Genomic DNA, 19,393 nt, shown 5'->3' with positions numbered 1-19,393 from the left:
GGTACTGGGCAGGAGGTCGGTGCGGTGCGGTGCGGTGCGGTGCGGTGCGGTGCGGTGCGGTGCGGTGCGGTGCGGTGCGGTGCGGTGCGGTGCGGTGCGGTGCGGTGCCCGCAAGAGACAGACCTTCACCCTCTGAAGGCCTGGGAGAGACTGCCTGCTCCCTTCCTGGGCAGCCTTTATATAGGGCTTAGCCTGGCCCTGATTGGCTCTCTAACAGGCTGTCCCTGATTGGCTGCTGCCTTGCGCAGCAGCTCTGGGCTGTTGTAGCCCAATCTGGCATGGGGGTGGGGCACTGCCACACCACAGGTGGGGAGAAGTTGATTTTTCTTTCTTACTGTGTATATTAAACCAGTTCAAAACAATCAGAGCTGGTTGAAAAAAGCTAAATTTTCTGTGTAATATTTTTGGTTTTTCTTAACTGATTTTTTTGAAGTATTAGTATTTTAAAATTTTTTCTTTAATTTCAATGGGGGGGGGAATCCAGTTTCTTTCACTTTTTGAAATTTTACTTTTCCTCGCATCTTTTTTGCAGTGGTAGAAATAGTAAAAATTAAATAAATAAAATAAAAACAAGTAATTTTGTTCTCCCCCCCTTTTGCCCCTCTCCCCCAGTTGAATTTTTTAATCAAAAATTTTTTGTTTTGTTTTGGTTGAAAAGGTGTGTTTTCCCTCAAAAGCCTTTAAAAACAAGCTCTAAAAACAAGTGCCAGTGTATGAAGAATCACAGAAGGAGACACTGTCTTCTGTCCCTGAACAAGGGACTCCATCAGGATAATGGAAACAATATTATCCACTCAGTTTCTTTTTCTCTGCTTTACTATAGAGCTTCTGTACAGAATCTTCCCCAGTTCCCATCCTGCCAGTCTTAAAGAAACAGAACACATACCTTCACATCCATCTTGTCCTGCCAGTCTTGGCATGCCAACAGAAGAGGCTGGCAGCTCATCCTTTGGAGGTTCCCTTTTTCATTCAGTTTTCTACATGCAGGAGAACGTATGGCCTAATGGGATCACACAGTAGGTCTAACTCAGGGCAAAATCTGGCGCAAGCCTGCTAGTCAGACAAGCTATGTGAAATGCGTTGTCCAGGGAGGCAAGAGCAGATATGGGACAAATGTCCCCTGATGATTTTCAGTTTCGTTTCAGAGGGAAAATGAGATAAGCCTCCTCAGATGGACAGCAGTTCCGTCAGTCTCAAGAAGCTCAAGTTTGGGAAGTTGAAGGTGGTGCGTCGGCACTTGCTGCAGCGGTATGAACATCAGCCCTTCATCTCCTGCCTGGCGGGGCTCTACAGCTGCCGGTGGAAGCGATATCAGCGGAGAAGGACTGAGCCAGGAAAATTCTGCTGCAAGATGGTATGTTAGCATGTTGTTACTGTGAGCTGTTAGTTAGGGGACAAGTCCATCACACTGGTATTCGAAAGGTGCTATGGGCCAAACTCTGCCCTGATTTATGCCTCATGCAAACTTACTAGTATCTCTGGAGGATGTTAACAGAAGCTACTGAAGTTAGACATTTTAAAATCAGCAGGTTCAGTTAACTTTCATCCAAGAGTTTTAAAAGAGATGGCTGAGGAGCTCTTTGGACCACTAATGTTGATTTTTCAATAAGTCTTGGAGCACTGAGGAATTTCAAGAAGACTGGAAGAAAGCTAATGTTGTGCCAGTATTTAAAAAGGGTAAACAGGATGACCCAGGTAATTATAGGCCTGTCAGTCTGACATCGATTCCAGGCAAGATAATGGAGTGGCTGATACAGGACTCAGTTAATAAAGAATTAAAGGAGAGCAACGTAATTCATGCAAATAATCATGGATTTATGGAAAATAGATCCTGTCAAACTAACTTGATTTTTTTTAATGAGTTTACAAGATTGGTAGAAAAAGGTAATACTTAGATTTTTGTAAGCATTTGACTAGGTACCACACAATATTTTGGTTAAAAGCTAGACCACTATAAAATTAACACAGCACACATTACATGGATTAAAAACTGGTTCATTGATAGGTCAATGTAAACAGGGAATTGTCATCAAGTGCATGTGTTTCCAGTGGGGTCTCGCAGGGATCAGTTCTATGATATTTAACATTTTTATCAATGACCTGGAAGAAAACATAAAATCATCACTGATAAAGTTTCCAGATGACACAAAAACTGGGGAGTGATAACTAGTGAAGAGGATAGGTCACTGGTTCAGAGCACTCTGGATCGCTGGGTGCAAGCAAATAATATGTGTTTTAATACAGCTAAATGTAACTGTATACATCTAGGAACAAAGAATGTAGGCTATCCTTACAGGATGGGGGACTCTATCCTCTGAAAAAGTTTTGGGGGTTGTGGTAACATGAGTTCCCAGTGTATGTTATGGCCCAACCAGCAATCCTGGGATGCACAAACAAGGTAATCTCGAGTAGGAGCAGAGAGAGGTTATTTTATCTCTGTATTTGGCACTGGTGCAACTGCTGCTGGAATATGGTGTCCAGTTCTGGTGACCACAATTCAAGAAGGATGTTGATAAACTGGAGAAGATTCAGAGAAGAGTCATAAAACTATTAAAGGATTAGAAAACCTGCCTTACAGTGGTTGACTCAAGGAGCTCAATCTAGTTAGATTAACAAAGAGAAGGTTTTGGGGTGACTTGATTGCAATCGGTAAATATCTACGTAGGGAACAAATAATTAATAATGGACTCTTCAATCCATCAGAGAGAGGTATAACAAGATTCAATGGCTTGAAGCTGAAACTAGACAAATTCAGACTGGAAATTTTTGACAGGAAGATCAAATAACATTGGAACAATTTACAAAGGATCCTGGTGGATTCTCCATCACTGACAATTTTTAAATCAAGATTGGATGTTTTTCTAAAAGCTCTGCTCTAGGAATTATTATGGTGAAGTTCTATGGTCTGTGTTATATTGGAGGTCACACTAGATGATCCTGATGGTCCCTTCTGGACTTGGAATCTACGATTCTTCTTTGAGTGATGGTCCCTGTGTGTATTCCACATCTGGGTACGCATGTGCGGCATGTGCCTGAGGTGGGAATTTCTTCAAAGCAGTGTCCATTTACCCACACATGTGCAGCAACTCTCCTTATGCTTCCGACTGAGGGTATAAGAGGCAGTGTGAGTTGACACCTCCCCTGTTCCTTCTTACTGCTGCGTGGTTGGAACTGTGTCCTCTTCACTATTGCAGAACCTGTAAAATGTAGTTTTAAATAGTTTATATCTTAGCTTAGGAATTCTAGTTAGTATAGAATAGAATACTCCCACAGTCTGGGGAAATCTTCACTGGTCCCAGGACTATGCCCAGGGTCCCAGGATGCAGAAGAACATAAGAATGGCCGTACTGGGTCACACCGAAGGTCCATCTACCCCAGCATGCTGTCTTCCAACAGTGGCCAATGCTAGGTGCTTCAGAAGGAATGAACAGAACAGGTAATCATCAAGTGATCCATCCCCTGTCACCCATTCCCAGCTTCTGGCAAACAGAGGCTAGGGATACCACCCCTGCCCATCCTAGCTAATATCCTCCAGGAACTTATCTAGTTCTTTTTTGAACCCTGTTATAGGCTTGGCCTTCACAACATCCTCTGGTAAGGAGTTCCATAGGTTGACTATGCATTGTGTGAAGAAATATTTCCTTTTATTTGTTTTAAACTTGCTGCCTATTAATTTCATTTGGTGACCCCTAGTTCTTGTGTTATGAGAAGGAGTAAATAACGCTTCCTTACTTACTTTCTCCACACCAGTCATGATTTTATAGATCTCTATCATATCCCCCCTTAGTCGTCTCTTTTCCAAACTGAAAAGACCCAGTCTTATTAATCTCTCCTCAGATAGAAGCTGTTCCATACTCCTAATAATTTTTGTTGCCTTTTCAGTATCTTTTCCAATTCCAATATATCTTTTTTGACATGGGGCAACCACATCTGCATGCAGTATTCAAGATGTGGGCGTACCATGGATTTATATAGGGGCTATATGATATTTTCTGTTTTATTATCTATCCTTTTCTCAATGATTCTTGACATTCTGTTCACTTTTTTGACTGCCGCTTCACACTGAGTGGCTGTTTTCAGAGAACTATCCACAATGACTTCAAGATCTCTCTTGCGTGGTAGCAGCTAATTTAGACCCCATCATTTTATATGTATAGTTGGATTTATGTTTTCCAATGTGCATTACTTCTCATTTATCAACATTGCATTTCATCTGCCATCTCAGAGGAGGATTTGTTACTGTTGTCTCAGGAGAGGTCCCACCTTTATCCATCAGGCAGGAGTGCCTCAGTACCAATAACGCCACTGTTACCAACAGAACCATACTCAGAATTGGAGGAGTCAGAGGAGGTAGCTGCACCAGGATCTCCCTGAAGGCACAGGAGCCCTGGTAGACAGCGGAGACACTATTATTCCTCGGGTTCTGACCCCACCCCAGACATCTGGTATAGATTCCTGTGGGGGCCACAGCGACTGATCCTTTCTTCTGGCCACATTGGGGCCCTTGGGACCCCTATGGCAGACGCCCAGACCCTTCTCAGGAGTTGCACCATTCCTCCCTCTCTCATTAGCCAGTTCCATCAGTGTATGAGATGGAACTGGTGTTCCTCTGGTACCACCAATTCCGACATGGGGCTCCTCAGCATCTCTGGATGATACTCTCACTTCTTTATGGCCCTCTCTGTTGAATGACCACTGGCAATATCAGAGGTTGTTGCAAAGAGTTGCTAATGACCTACACATCCCACTAGAGGAGGTCCAGGACCCCTAACATCGGCTCCTGGACATTTTACAGCCACAGGGACCCATCAGGGTGGCCCTTCCAGTTAACAAGGCCGTATTAGAAACAGCCAGATCAGTTTGGCATACATCAGCTTCTTATGCACCTACATCAAAATGAGTTGAAAGATGCTATTTTGTGCCAGCCCAGTGGGCTGACTTCTTGTTTTCCCATCCTGCCCCCAATTCATTGGCGGTACAGGCAGCTATTGGAGAGAGCTTGGGTGCACTACCAAAAGTCTACCCTGGCAGATAACTGGTCAAAGAGATAGAACCTCTTTAGTAGGAAGGTTTTCTCCCCCACAGGCCTCAAATTTTGTATAGCTAATTATCAAGCTTTATTAGCAAAATACAATTTTAACACCTACATCAGGCTTGTGGAATTTAAAGACAAACTCCTCGTATAAGACCAAGTCCAGTTCCAGTCCCCTCTGGATGAGGGGAGGTTGGTAACAAAGTACGAGGCTGCGGTAGATGCTGCAGACACAGCATCCAGATCTTTGGCCACAAGACTGATCATGAGAAGGCACTCCTGGCTGTAGTCGCCAGGCTTCCCTACAGAGGTCCAAAATACTATCCAAGATCTCCCCTTCGATGAATCCAACCTTTTTAATGAAAAGACAGTTGAGTCTCTAGACTCTGTAAAGGACTCGAGATCCACCCTGTGATCCCTCGGGATTTACACTCTCGCCCCCAGAAGGAAACACTAGAGAGAGCCACATTTTCAACCACGACTACCTCCTGCACCTACCCCATACTACCAGCGTCCACCTGAACCTCCTCGTAAGCAACAAAGGATTCAGAAGTCCCATTTCTGAGCTCCCTTCACCGCTACACCTGCCACGTACTCCCAACTGCAGGCCAAAAGCCATTTTTGACATGCACATCAAGACCCACGCAGATGCCACCTACTTCTTCTCCCATCATCTTTGGAGGCCGTCTTACTTTCTTCACCCAGAGTTGAAGCAAGATCACCATGGAGATGGATATTATCCATAGAATTTTTTTCTTTCCCTCCTCACAAGCCACCTTCCTACCTCCATCAGGGACCCATTCACCAACTGATTCTTCAATGGGAGGTGGAATCCCTGTTACACCAGGGGGTAATAAAGAGCATCCCACCTCAGTATCAGGGGAGAGGGTTCTACTCCCCATATTTCCTAGTCCCCCAATAAGACAGAGAATGGAGACTCATCCTGGACCTTCAGTAACTCAACATCTTTATCTGAAAACTGAAATTCAGGATGATTGCACTGGCATCTATAATCTCCTCCCTTCAGGAGGGAGCGTGGTTCATGGCTTTTCAGATGAAGGAAGCCTATTTCCATATGGAAATTCACCCATCACATGGGAAGTTCCTGCATTTCAGGGTTGGCAAAGAGCACTACCAGTTCCTCATAGTTTCGTTGGACTTGCAACGGCACACAGGGTGTTCATGGAAGTTTTCACCATGGTAGCGGCCCAGACGAGACATCAGGGATTTAGGGTATTTCCATATATGGACAACTGGCTCTTGGTAGGCCAATCTCGCCAAGAAGTTATGTGAGCAACAGAGTTTCTTCAGTGCCTCCTTGCCACCTAAGTGTTTGGATAAACAAAGACAAGTCTGTTTTGTCACCCACAAGGACAATGCATTTTATAGGAACATGGCTGGACTCAATCTATGCGAGAGCTTTCCTTCCCACAGACAGATTTTATGTGATCACTGATGAGCAACCTGATCTTTTGCATCACCCACAAACCTTGAACGACGATGCATCGGTTTCTCTCCCTGTTAGGCCACATGGCTGCATGCACCTAGGTGACACCTTTCACCAGACTCCACTTGTAGTGCCTACAAGGTTGGCTCCATTCGACCTACAGACCAAACAGGGATCACATCACCTCCAAAGTCACCATTCTCTCTGGAGTTCTCACCTCCCTCATTTGGCTGTCCAAACCGAACAAAGGCATAGTGGGGACTCCCTTCAGCCCTCCCATACTGAGGGCCACGACCTTGATGTACACCTCCCTTACAGGATGGGGTGATCACAAAGACTGTCATACTGCTCAGGGTACCTGGACCCATGAGAGGCCAGGATACATATAAATTTACTGGAGCTGAGAGCAGTTGGCCTGTGGTGCAAGGCCTTTTTCCCTTCGTAGGCTCACTCCGTGTACAAATAACATCTGACAATATCACCACAGTGGCCTATATAAACAAACAGGGAGGAGCGAGATCTCATCCCCTCTGGGTGGAAGCAATCAGACTTTGGAACAGGTGTATCAGAAATCATATCTCCTGGGTGCTCAGAGTTCCCTAGCACAGAGATTAAGCAGAAGCTTCTCTGCAGACCGCAAATGGGAGCTCCACCACACAAAACTAACCACCATATTTGCTCTATGGGGAACTGTGCTATGGGACCTCTTTGCATCCCAGATGAACAGAAAGCTTCCCATATATTGCTCCAGGGGAGCCATAGGCCAAGACTCCCAGGGCGATGCTTTCCCTGACAGATGACCTCAGATATGCCTTTCCTCCCATCCGCCTACATCGGAAGTTATATGGAAGATTCGATGCGACAGAGCCACCATCCTCCTCTTCGCACCCTTGGCCAGACAATTCTGGTTCACAGAGCCCTGATGATGTCTACGTGCCCCCTTATCAGGATGCATGCATTTCAGGATCTCTTAACTCAGGATGGGGGGAAAGTCAAGTACCCCAACCAGCACTCACTCCGCCTCACAGCTGGGTGTTTGGATGGGTGTTGGAGGTAGAACACTCATGCTCCACCCCTGTTCAGGAAATCCTGACCCCAAGCAGGAAGGATCCTACTAGACTCTACTACCTGGCTAAATGGTGGTGGTTTTTGACCTGAATGCGTCGCCACCAGCATACACTTGATCTTGTCGGTGTTCCAGTTATCCGAGACTATCTCCTCTTCTCAAAGACCTCAAGTTCAGCTGTCAGTTCACTGTGAGTACACCTAGCAGCGATTAGCACCATCCTTCCCCCCGGTGGAAGGACTTTCTATCTTTACACACCTGACCTCGATTCGATTTATGAAGGTCTCGATGAGGACCTTCCCCCTGGTCATTGGGGGAATGACTCAAGGAGACCTTAACCTTGTCCTCTCAACACCTGTAGGCCTGCTCTTTGAATGTCTGGCCACATGTGCCGTGACCCACCTGTCCACCCATGAAGGTCGTGTTCCTAGTAGCCATCACTTCAGCAAGAAGGGTCAGTGAGCTGGGAGCCATGATGACAGACACTCCTTATACAGTATTTCACAAGGAGACGGTTTCTGTTAGGTTAATTCCTCCTCAAGATTGTGTCTGAGTTCCACATCAATCAATCAATCAATCAATCAATACAGTTACCTGTATTCTTCCTAGAACCACACCCTTCTTCCGAGGAGAAGAGACTTCACTCCCTTCATGCCAGGCATGCCCTGGCATTCTACCTGCAGAGAACCAGACCCATTAGAAAATCTCCAAGGCTCTTTGTTGCCATGGCAGAAAGGGCATGGGGACAAGCCATATCCTCACAGTGGATTTTTAAGTGGGTTTCAGGATGCATCTTAGAATGCTACAAACTTGCCAAGTTTCCCCCTCCTGGGGGTATCACAGCTCACTCCATTCGGGCACAAGTGGCCTCCACGTTCTGCTGCAGGACATCTTCAGAGTAGCGACTTGGAGTTCTGTCCCTACTTTCACAGCACACTACTCTCTGACTCTGGAGAAGGGACCATGTTTTGGTTCTGTGTTTGTACAGTGCCTAGCACAATGGGGTCCTGGGTCCCTGGCTGGGGCTCCTCTGTGCTACGGCAATACCAATAAAATAACAAATGTGACAACAGTAGAGAGTTAGTTCATTTTCTTCTCATGCTGAGTGCCCCTGGAACAGGCGATAAAACTAAGAGTAGTGGGAGATTGAATGAAGAAAAGGAAAATTTAAGCTAAAAATCAGGGTAAACTACAAATGGTGAGATCCAGTAGACTGTGGAATGGTCCCCTATGGGAAGAGTGGAGGCCTCAATCACACGAGTTATCTAAAGCTCTGATCGAGAAAGCGCTGAAGAACAAGTTGTAGGGAATGTTCCCCTGCCAGTACAGACCTGGACTAGGTGAGCTAACAAGGTCCTTTCCCTCTCTGACTTCTGTGATTCTGACACCAGGCCTCAGGCATCTGGGATAAATTGAGGGTCAAAAATATTCCTGCAGTGTACGCTGTCCGTCATTGTGTAAACAAGGCTTTAACCCCCGGCCTTTCTCTCCATTTCCAGGGGGAATGTGTGTTCATCCCATTTCTCGTTGGAGCATTCTGCCTCTCTTTAGTCTTTCTGTACATGTGGGGGGAAGCAAAGAATGACTACAATAACTTCGACTGGTAAGTAGCACAGTCTCCCTCCTCCCCCACCCAGTTGAAATTAGGTTGTCAATAGCCAGTTGTCTGCCTGGAGAGGAAGGACGGGTAATGAGGCCAGGCAGCGCGTTCTAATATACTGAGCACAGGACTATGTGTCAGGAAAGCCAGAGTTCTTCTCTCAGCTCTGGCAACGACCCGCTGTGCGAAGCTGGGTCCATCGCATTGGGCATGGTCCTGTGAGAAGCCCCCATTGCCTGTAAGGGGAACGGAGAATACTCAGCCTCTCACAGGAGATGCTCAGCATGTTGGGCTCCTTAACCAAAGCGTGTGGTGCCTTTCCTAATTGCAAACTGGGGCTAATTCATGCTTACCCTGGTCAGGCTGGGAGGATTCATTAGTTAATGCACACAGGGCACCTGGGGGATGGAAAGGGCTGAGTTTTATTCTGAGGATATCATGAGGGCGCTGCCTGTTTACAAGCTAATGACCGTCTCCTGGGCTGAATACGCTCTGAAGCAGAACAGTGAGGTTTTTACAGAAAATACAGTCCAAGGCCAAAGGCTCTGGTGTTTGTTGCCACGGGGTATTGTTATCCCCGGTTTATAACAGGAAGTAGCCTCAAGTTGTTGTTAGATGGAAATGCTTATTTAAATATTAAGGCCAAAATTTTCATATCCAGATACCTAAAGTCAAGCTCTTAAATCCATCTAAATTAAAGAGGCTTGATTTTCACCAGAGCTGAGCTGAGATGCTTTGGGTGGCTCGAGGTGCAAATATGTATTTAGGTGCCTGACTTTAGGCCCTCACGGGTGAAAATTTTGGCCCTAAACTATCTGTGAAATGAAAGACAACACCTACAAAAGTCAAAATGGGCTGTCCGCAAACAAAGAAAACACTTTGGTCTGTCTTCCCTTCCTATGCTCATCCATTATCTCTCCCCTTCTCTTCACCCTCCCCACTTTCCTCCCTCCCGCCACCTTCCCTTTTCTCCCCACAGCTCAGTAAGGCTCTCGCCCCCTGAGTATCTATTAGACCTTTTATTTACACGGCTTCAAAACTGGGTGGGGTAAGAAGGACTGGCATTCTCCCAGAGTAGATTATCATTATCTGTATTACAGTAGTACCTAGAGCCCAAAGACTTCACAATCTAAATAGACAAGACAGACAAAGGGTGGGAGAACAGAAGGATTGGTATCCCCATTTTGAAGATGGGTGAGCTGAGGCAAAGTGACTTGCCCAAGGTCACATGGAAAGTGTATGGCAAAGCCAGGAACAGAATCTAGATCTGAGACTCGGTCTAGTGCCTTAACCACAAGAGCATCCTTCCTCTCCAATACAAAGATGTTTGTAACTCAAGCATAACAATTGTTCTGGGGACATGTGACCTGCCTGTCTCTAGGGAAAGGCACCATGGGAAAAGGGATGGGAAGATTAAATGAAATGAACAAAAACATTGTTTGTTTTTTCCCCTGCTCCTTCTCTTGGATTTTTTCTGCTTCCTCTAAAAAGGTCAAGCTGGGAAGGCAATTTTGTGTTTGTCAAACAGCTTAAATTTTGAGTACAGCAGAGCAGAAGGATTATCATAGCCAATCGGAGTTGAGCAATTTGCTTGTTCACAGCAGGGATATTGAGAAATAATCAGCTGATGACTATGCAAATCCTTGCACTCTGAAATATGAAGTGTTCATGCAAATTAGACATCTAGAACCAATCAGAGTTCAGTGAACTCCAAGATTGGGGGAAAATCTGTAACATTGTTATTTATTTGGGTCAGTAACTGTCTGTGCAGCACACCTCTCCTAATCTTAATCTGGGCATTTACAGCATATTTGACTCAACATTTTGGTCTCTGGGTGCTTTACCAGTTCTGAGAGGAAATAAAAGACCCCTGTGCCTTTCTCCACCCAGCCCCAAGCTGGTGCCTTTTTGGTTGTTTAAGGGGTGGGAATGGAGTGGTTCATTGTGGAAAGGCACCATCTAGCCCAGCCAGGAGTGCCATGTTCATGGACCAGTTGCAAAGAGAGTTGAATTCTGATATGGTGTTGTTGGGCCTTGTCTTAAAAAGCTAGTGCTAGAAACCAAGACTTCATATAACAGTGAAAACGAGGAATTCCAAGTGACACATAGCCCTTGTCTTTAAGGCGAGCAGTTTGTAAGGGATTGGCTAGTAAAGTAATGTCAAGATGAAGTGGGGTGTGGATGGAGCAGGGAAAGAAGATATTATTCCAAATGATGTCATTAATTTCCAATATTGTGTAGCCTGTCAGGAGTAGAAACACTTTGTTGGATCAATCCAAACATTCTCAGGACCAGCAAACTTATCTGAGCGATGCTCTTGGACTAGTTCTCAGAAATACATTTTATCCCTACCTTGCCATTTGTGTTATGGTCACTCCAGTTTTATGAAGGTGGATTCCATTATATCAACATGTTTCCTCCTAGTAGGAAATGCATAGCTGTATTCCTTCAGGAGGGGAGTGTGGGGGGATGGAAGGGAATTTATTACTTACATTTATTTAAATAGGTTTCAGAGTAGCAGCCGTGTTAGTCTGTATTCGCAAAAAGAAAAGGAGTACTTGTGGCACCTTAGCGACTAACCAATTTATTTGCGCATAAGCTTTTGTGAGCTACAGCTCACTTCATCGGAATGCATCCGATGAAGTGAGCTGTAGCTCACAAAAGCTTATGCGCAAATAAATTGGTTAGTCTCTAAGGTGCCACAAGTACTCCATTTATTTAAATGTAACTCTTAATAATTGCAGACAGTTTATAAGATTTTATTGCATTTTAGGTACAACTATGGAAACGTAGGCCACTGGTTTCTCTGGTCTGTTTTTCTTCTGATTCTAGCTGCAGTCTTGTTTACATACATCACACTGTTACTGGTAAGTAACATTATCTTTAAACAGCGCTGTTGCCTGACAGCTAGTTATGGACCACACAATTGGTGTTTGCATCCGCATTTAGTCTCAGCTAACGTTTGGGTTTGACAGCACAAAAGTATTAAAAACTGAGTCAAGCATCAATGGTAAAGAATCACAGAAAGAGTCACTTTTCTTCTTCTAACCCTGAACAAGGACATTCGTTAGACTGCAGAAAGCATTATTATCCCTAAAACTGTTTTGCTTCTCTCTCTTTTACTGTAGACCTTCTAATTAGAAACTTACCCCGCCCCTCACCTGCCTGATTTCCTGCTACAGATTTAAACAAAAAGGGCGCACATGCTCACAAACAGCTCTCCTGAAAATTATGCCCACAACTGCAAAAATCACATGGGATCTTACCTTTTAAAAATCTCATGAGATCCTATCTGATCTCCTGAGATTTTTGTCGAACAGTAGGTGGACATATGGCAAGAGGCACTGATCTTGTGTGATTTCCACTGTTCACAGTGGTGGAACTGTTACGAGAATAGATGTTGTTGTCCTGAAATTTCTACCATCTTCTCTCCCCACCCCTGCACTCTCAGAAAACAAAGCAAAAACCTTAACAACAAGACGGATTCGGAAAATTACCGCCTTCTGGATCTACAGCCAAAACTCAAGAAACTGGTTCAGTCTCAGATATTTGACTCTGAATTCACCCTTCCCCCAAACACGCTTTGAAATTTTAGGGGGCTGGATCTGATCTGAGGATACATCTTGGACTCATCTATGCCACTAATGATCTACATTATTCTTATCTCATTGTTTCCTTGTGCTGGTCCCCATCTATTTGTTGCCTGTTGTCCCTGTTGACACCTGTTGTCCCTCTCATCTTATACTTAGGTTGTTAGCTGTTCAGGACAGGGAGCATACTTTGTTCTGTGTTTACACTGCGCCTAGCACAATGAAGTCCTGATTCATGACTGGGCCCTGGGCACTACTGCAGTACAAATAAATGATGACATTTTATTCTAACGTAAATAAAAAAAGGCTGCAAATAGGGGCCCTACTTGCCTGTGGTCTTTAGGTGTTACCACAACATAAACGGAAAATGGTAACCACTCTCCTGCTTAGCAATGGTGCAAATATAAATACTTCATTAAGATGATGTTGGTGCTGGTGAAAGGCAACACATTGACTCCATAGATCCTGAGGTCTGTTACCTACAGAACAGATCCATCACAGGCGTTGGTGGGTGAGAGCTTCACCCACCCCAGCATACCACCATGTGAGAGGACAGATGGTCTGGTGGCTGGGGTACTAGCCTGGGATTTAGGAAATCCAGGTTCAATTCCCTGCTTTGCCGCAGACTTCCTGTGCAACCTTGGTCACGTCACTTAGTCTTTCTGTGTCTCAGTTCCCCACTTTAAAATGGGGATAATAGCACTGCCCTACACACTGGGGACAAATTCATTAAAGACTATGAGGTGCTCAGATACTGTGGTGATGGGAGCTACAAGGATACTTAAGATGTGTCTCTTCAGCTAGCCAGGTTACCAGTTAGGCAGAAGCAGTCCGGGACTGTATTGCTTTACAGAAGCCATAGCAAAGCTGCAGAGTGTTTCTAATGGCACTTGCCCTACTTGCTGCAGAACTGTGTCGTTGTGTCTAATTTGGTGATGTTGCTCCATGCATCTGTGTGGAGGAGTGGTGGGCGCCAGGAGGCAATAAGCCCCAAAGTAAATAGGATTAGGATAAGAAGGAAGCGAGAGCATGGGAAACACACTGCCATTTCTGGTGAGGGAAAGAAACAGCTCCCTGCACCTTATCACTGCAATTCTGAAACCTGACTCCTTCTGTCAAGCACAGGATTGCTCCAGTTTAGTACTAACCTAGTGAAAGCTCTTATTGCCACAGACTTAACTCTGTCCAGACTGCTTCAGCCAGAGCCCGCTATTAAAACAGACTTCTTCTGCTACCCCCCCCCCCCCCGACCCCAAAGTATTTTTCAAAGGGCATAATGCAGCTGAACCCCTGCAGGGCATAGGTCCCTGATAGCACCTCTGAATGTGTGACAGCTCTATAAGGTGAGACATGGATTCCCAAGTTTTGGAAACAGATTGACTTGCAGTATCAAAGCCTTAGGCCTGGCCTACACAGGCTCTGTCCCAGTATGACTATGTTGGTGAGGTGGGTGACTTTTTTTTTTTTTTTTTAACTAATGGAGTTACATCGCTACAACCCCTAATGTGGACACAGTTGGATTGGCTTGGGCCTGGTCCACACCTAAAAATTAGATCAGCCGAAGCACCTTGCTCAGGGCTGTGAAAAATGTTGTGCCTTGAGTGCCATAGTTAGGTCAAGCTAACCGCCACTGTAAACGCAGGTAGATCAACCTCTTGGAGGGGTGCACTGCCTACATGGATGGAAAACCCCCTTCTGTTGATGTAGGAAGTGTCTACGTTACAGCACTTCAGAGACCCAGCTGCTGCGCTCTTGCTGTGCCGCTGTAGTGTAGACATGGCCTAAGTGTGCACTTAAATGTTTTGTCTACACAGCTATCTCCCTTAGGGATGTGAAAAATAACATCCCTAACAACAGAGCTGTGCGGGCAAAAACTCTAGTGAAGATGCAGTTATACCAGAAAAAGTCCTTTTGCCAGTACAGCTCACTCTGTTTAGGGAACTGTTTTAAGCATCACTGCAAAGTGGGGGTTGCCGGTATAGCTCTTATCAGTATACTTACACTAGCCAACCCTTTTAAGTGTAGACAAGGCTACTGGTATTATTGCACCTTTGGACCCAAGTGGCTAGTCAAAGTTTGGAGCCCTGTGGGTGTTCCAGGTGGGAGTAGAAATTGGTGGTAATCAGGTATGTCTTTGATGCAGTTTTGTTTATGTCTGAAGAGTGTACAAAGTCCCGTGTCACTGAACTCAGTCTCTAAGGTGCCACAAGTACTCCTTTTCTTTTTGTGAACTCAGAAGGAATCAAATGGCAGGAAACAGCACCTAGAGCACTCTTTTAGCCTGCACCCCTCACCCAAACCCCTCTTCCCAGGTTTCTTCCGGTGTTAGCCACAGGCTTTCAGCTGCTCCTTCAGGCTGTCTCTCTTTCCAGGCTTTCTTGCCTGTTCTTTATGTTCTGCCTTCCCACCCACCCACACAAAACAATACTCACTAAAAACTTGTGGACTGGTTCACACACCTTTTGTCTTAAGGAGGCTTATGCTTAATTGAAGTTCTGTTAATTGAAGGGTGAGTTCACACCTATCAACCTCCATCCCATAAGAAAGTTTCACCCTAGAGGTGCCTTGTAGCGAAGGCTTTGTCTACACTACACAGCTTTCAGCGACACAGCCATGTCACTAAAAGTTGGGCAGTGTAAATGCTGTTTGTTGGCACTTTTGCCGCCAACATACTTCCACCCCCTACGAGTGGGGTTCATGTTGTCGACAGGAGAGTGCTCCTGCCGACAACGAGCCGTTTACACTGCCACTTGCCACGGCAAAACTTGTGTCTTTCAGGGGGGGCTTTTTTAAGCACCTGTGAACAACAAAAGTTTTGTCGTTCAATTGGCAGTATAGACAAAGCCTTATTCTCCTTCTCATACAGGAATAGCTGTACCAAGTATAAGGTACCTACCTTTATACTGATATAACTGGATCCACATCAGGGGAGCTTTACCCCTTTAACTATACCGATTTAGCTAAAATGTGGCAACTTTTAGTGTGGACAGTAAGAGCTGCAAGCCATTGCCAGGAGGCAACTTCTGGCCTTCCAAGTGGCCTGTGAAGGAAAATAAAATGGATTTGTGGCCACACTCACTTTTTGTTTTTTTGTTCTTTGAGGGTTTTTTTTTTTTAACATTTATAGATGTAGTCAGTCGGGTTCCTTCCCAACCCAAAAAGTGTGAGGATGTTTTGTGTGGTTGCAGCTTTTCTTTTAGAGCCTAATGTCTCGCCTACCTGTTTTTCCAGGAAGAGATACTCTGGAGGACTGGAAAACTAGCAGAATGATGTTATCAGAGCTCCCCAGGAAGGTGAAGCCTGATTAAATGAAAGGGTTTTCTTCAAGAGCGTTAACCTCTGCATTTGCTGTTTTTTATTAATGCCTGTTTCACTCAAATGTCTAACCAACAGTTGGAAGAAAATCTCTCTCGGTTAAAGATGGATAAGCTTCCACAGCCATTCAGCAGGTTTTCCAAGCCAGGGAAGATGTGACATGACATTTATCACATGTCTAAGGATTTCCAGGATTAAAAAACTCGGGGAAAAATCATACTAAGAATTAATTCTAGGTTTTCTTCACAAAGCCTGAACACGTAAAAGAGAGAGCACCACCCTGATAGTTCCCTTTGCCAGGTCAGCTTTAAGCAACGACGCTGTCTTGCTGATGCTGCCAGTGCGTGTGACTGGCCAAGATTTTGTCTTTTCTGTATGAAGGGGGATTCATTAGAGGGGCATGAGAATTGGCTCAGGGCCTGGGGTCTCTGAAGCTGCAGGACGACAAGCAGTGCCTTGCAGTACATGTGCCGAAAAACAGGGCTGTTAAGCCACATTTTAACCCTCCAGAACAATGGAAAACACTAAACCCTCAGGATTGTCCAGTTCTCAAGAGTTTGAGGAGATCTACAGGAGGCACTGTGACAGGGAGGACGAACAGTATATGGCTGGTCAGGGGAAGAGGCTTCATTGGGACTCTCAGCCACAGCCAGTGCAGGAATTCCCTCTTCTGCCTGCCTGCCTAATATACACCCCCTCTGGGTTCCTGCCCTTGGCAAAAGAAGCAACAGAGGCAGCATGGGTGAGAGCAGCATCCAGGGGCAGAAGAGAATTGGTACAACAATGTAGGGTCCAGTTCTGATTTGGGTCTGGGTCAAGAGGAAACATGTGAGAGGACTAAAACAGTCCTCTGGCAAAGAACATGTGTTCCCATAAAGCTGTATTCCTGACGGTATGGTCCTGTTCTTTCATCCAGAGATCTCCAGTGCAGTTAATTAATCCCGCCTTTCAACACAACAGCCCTGAGGGGTAGTTTAATATATTATGCTTGACGGGCAAACTGATGCCCAGGGAAGTGAAATGACTTGCCCAAGGACACACACAAAGTCACTGCCAGAGCTGCTAGTAGGCCCGAGGAGTTCAAGCTCCTAATACTCTCTGTAATTAGTAGATAACATTCCCTCCCACATATAAGGAACTATCCCTGTCTATCTTACTCTGACACCTTACCCTTGTAAATATCTTCATTGCCATCATTTTGTGCTTGGTGGAAGGCAGTACATGATATTTTGCAGCTTGTTTCCCTACCTGGGTCTCGTCTACTTCTGAACCAACCTAGGTCAATGTGCTGATCAATGAAGAGATAGATCTAATAGATTTCATAGCTGGGAAGGCCAGAAGGGACCATAATGATCATCTAATTTGACCGCCTGCATAACACTGGCTATAGAATTTCCATCCAGTGATTCCTATGTCTAGCCCAGCTACTCGTGGTTGAACTGCAGAATAGCATTAAGAAAATTATCCAGCCATGACATAAAAACTCCAAGGGATGGAGAATTTACCACTGCACTTGGCAATCTTTTTCAATGTTAATTGCCCCAACTGATGGGGCGTGGGAAAGTGTCTTCTTTTGACTTTGAACTATGCTGACTTGAATTTCCATGGTCTCTGGCATGGAGAAAGCTGCGAGATTTCTGTGGTTTTGGCCAAGGTTCCGAGTAAAGCTGCCATGTTGCCCATTTGTTCCCAATCATGTGATGTGCATGATTCCAGTAGGGAAGTGGCGCAGCAAAGTTTCTGCCTTGATGGTCTACCTTGATGGCTTGTCCCATCCCAGGCCTGAACACACTGAAGCCCTTGTTTGAATGGAACAATTCTGTAGTGACTGGTAGCCAGCTCTAGTTGCACTGGTTTTGTTTGGAAGTGTTTTGTCATCTCCCTTAATGACTAATCTCGACCACAGCACCCTAGCCTTCTCCTCACTTATTCTGAATCACTGAAGCAAACTTTCTTCTTTCCACCAGCCCCCTCTAGCTGAGCAAAGCCTCGCACAACAAAGCACTTACTGTCTTTGCAAAGATCCTCTCCATCTGTCCACTTCAGTGTAATTTTTCCAGACATCCAGCTTCAATTAATTCAACAGCCATCCATTTCCCAAAACAATTTTCTTACTCCCCCGCCACAAAAAAAGTTGGATAGAGATGGTTTAATTGAAGTATAATTCCAGACTTAGTGGTTCCAAGGGCAACAGATCTTATTTTCCTGTATCCAGTACAAACCTGACCAACCAAAGGGTTTTGGAGAGGTAACCACATGGTAACAGAGCGTGGCTATTTGTCCTCCTCTGGTGGCTACAGCACACAGAGAGGTTTATGGTTCTGCTGCTGCATCGAAGATGGTGGACTAGGGCCTGTAGTTCAAGCAGTGCTTGGGTTTATAGAGCTGCTGTGTTCGCGTGGGTTACTGAGACAGCGGGAATCTCCAGAAGCTTGTGGGTTTGGATGAATGGGTGTGTAAAGGACAGTGTACATTTGCTACCAGGGAGCATGACTGACCTTTGGTTAATTGGGAGCTGTAGTCAGCCAGATTAGGGCTGAGTAGGGTCATATTGAACTGTGTACATCCCAACTCCAAACTGACATAATGGGAAGAAAATAGTGTTATAAGACTATGGTTGGGGGACAGTGACCTGGTGTTGCAATAGGAGACAGCACGTAAGAATCATAGAATATCAGGGTTGGAAGGGACCTCAGGAGATCATCTAGTCTAACCGCCTGCTCAAAGCAGGACCAATCCCCAATTTTTGCCCCAGATCCCTAAATGGCCCCCTCAAGGATTGAACAGTGGGGGAGGTTTAGGTTGGACATTAGGAAAAACTTTTTCACTAGGAGGGTGGTGAAACACTGGAATGCGTTACCTAGGGAGGTGGTGGAATCTCCTTCCTTAGATATTTTTAAGGTCAGGCTTGACAAAGCCCTGGCTGGGATGATTTAGTTGGGGATTGGTCCTGCTTTGAGCAGGGGGTTGGATTAGATGACCTCCTGAGGTCCCTTCCAACCCTGATATTCTATGATTCTATGAACTCAAAACCCTGGGTTTAGCAGGCCAATGCTCAAACTCTGATTTGTATTTGCTGTATTCTCTTGCTCCTCTTTCTGATTGCATGTGCATTTAAAATCCCCCCTTTGGCTAAATAGCATTGATTTCCAAGCAGTGTCATCCTGGAAACACTGAGAGTGGGATTCACAGGGGTATTTAGGCAGCTACGCCCCACTGAAATTCCACCCTGGGAGTGTTTTTCATTGGATCCCAAGTGACTTGCACTACCTTCTGATAGTAGGTGAGGTCCAGCCCCAATATGGTGCTGCCATAAAAGCTGTGCATTCAGCCAGCACAGAAT

General features: G+C 45.3%; 1 protein-coding gene across 1 annotated transcript in view; it reads left to right on the top strand.

Moving 5' to 3' along the window:
- GDPD4 (glycerophosphodiester phosphodiesterase domain containing 4) overlaps positions 1-19,393 on the top strand; it is an 85,068-nt gene that overhangs the window by 36,811 nt on the left and 28,864 nt on the right. Inside the window, exons 4-6 of the mRNA XM_037889829.2 lie at positions 1,135-1,354; positions 9,045-9,148; positions 11,919-12,012. Coding sequence (XP_037745757.1) covers positions 1,172-1,354; positions 9,045-9,148; positions 11,919-12,012 — 381 coding nt within the window. The 5' untranslated portion in view covers positions 1,135-1,171. The remainder of the gene's footprint in view (positions 1-1,134; positions 1,355-9,044; positions 9,149-11,918; positions 12,013-19,393) is intronic.

Source organism: Chelonia mydas, chromosome 1 (genome assembly GCF_015237465.2).
Source record: "Chelonia mydas isolate rCheMyd1 chromosome 1, rCheMyd1.pri.v2, whole genome shotgun sequence".
In the NCBI taxonomy this organism is placed as follows: Eukaryota; Metazoa; Chordata; order Testudines; family Cheloniidae; genus Chelonia; species Chelonia mydas.
The sequence above is the reverse complement of the archived record's forward strand: the minus strand, read 5'-3'. Positions and strand labels throughout refer to the sequence as shown.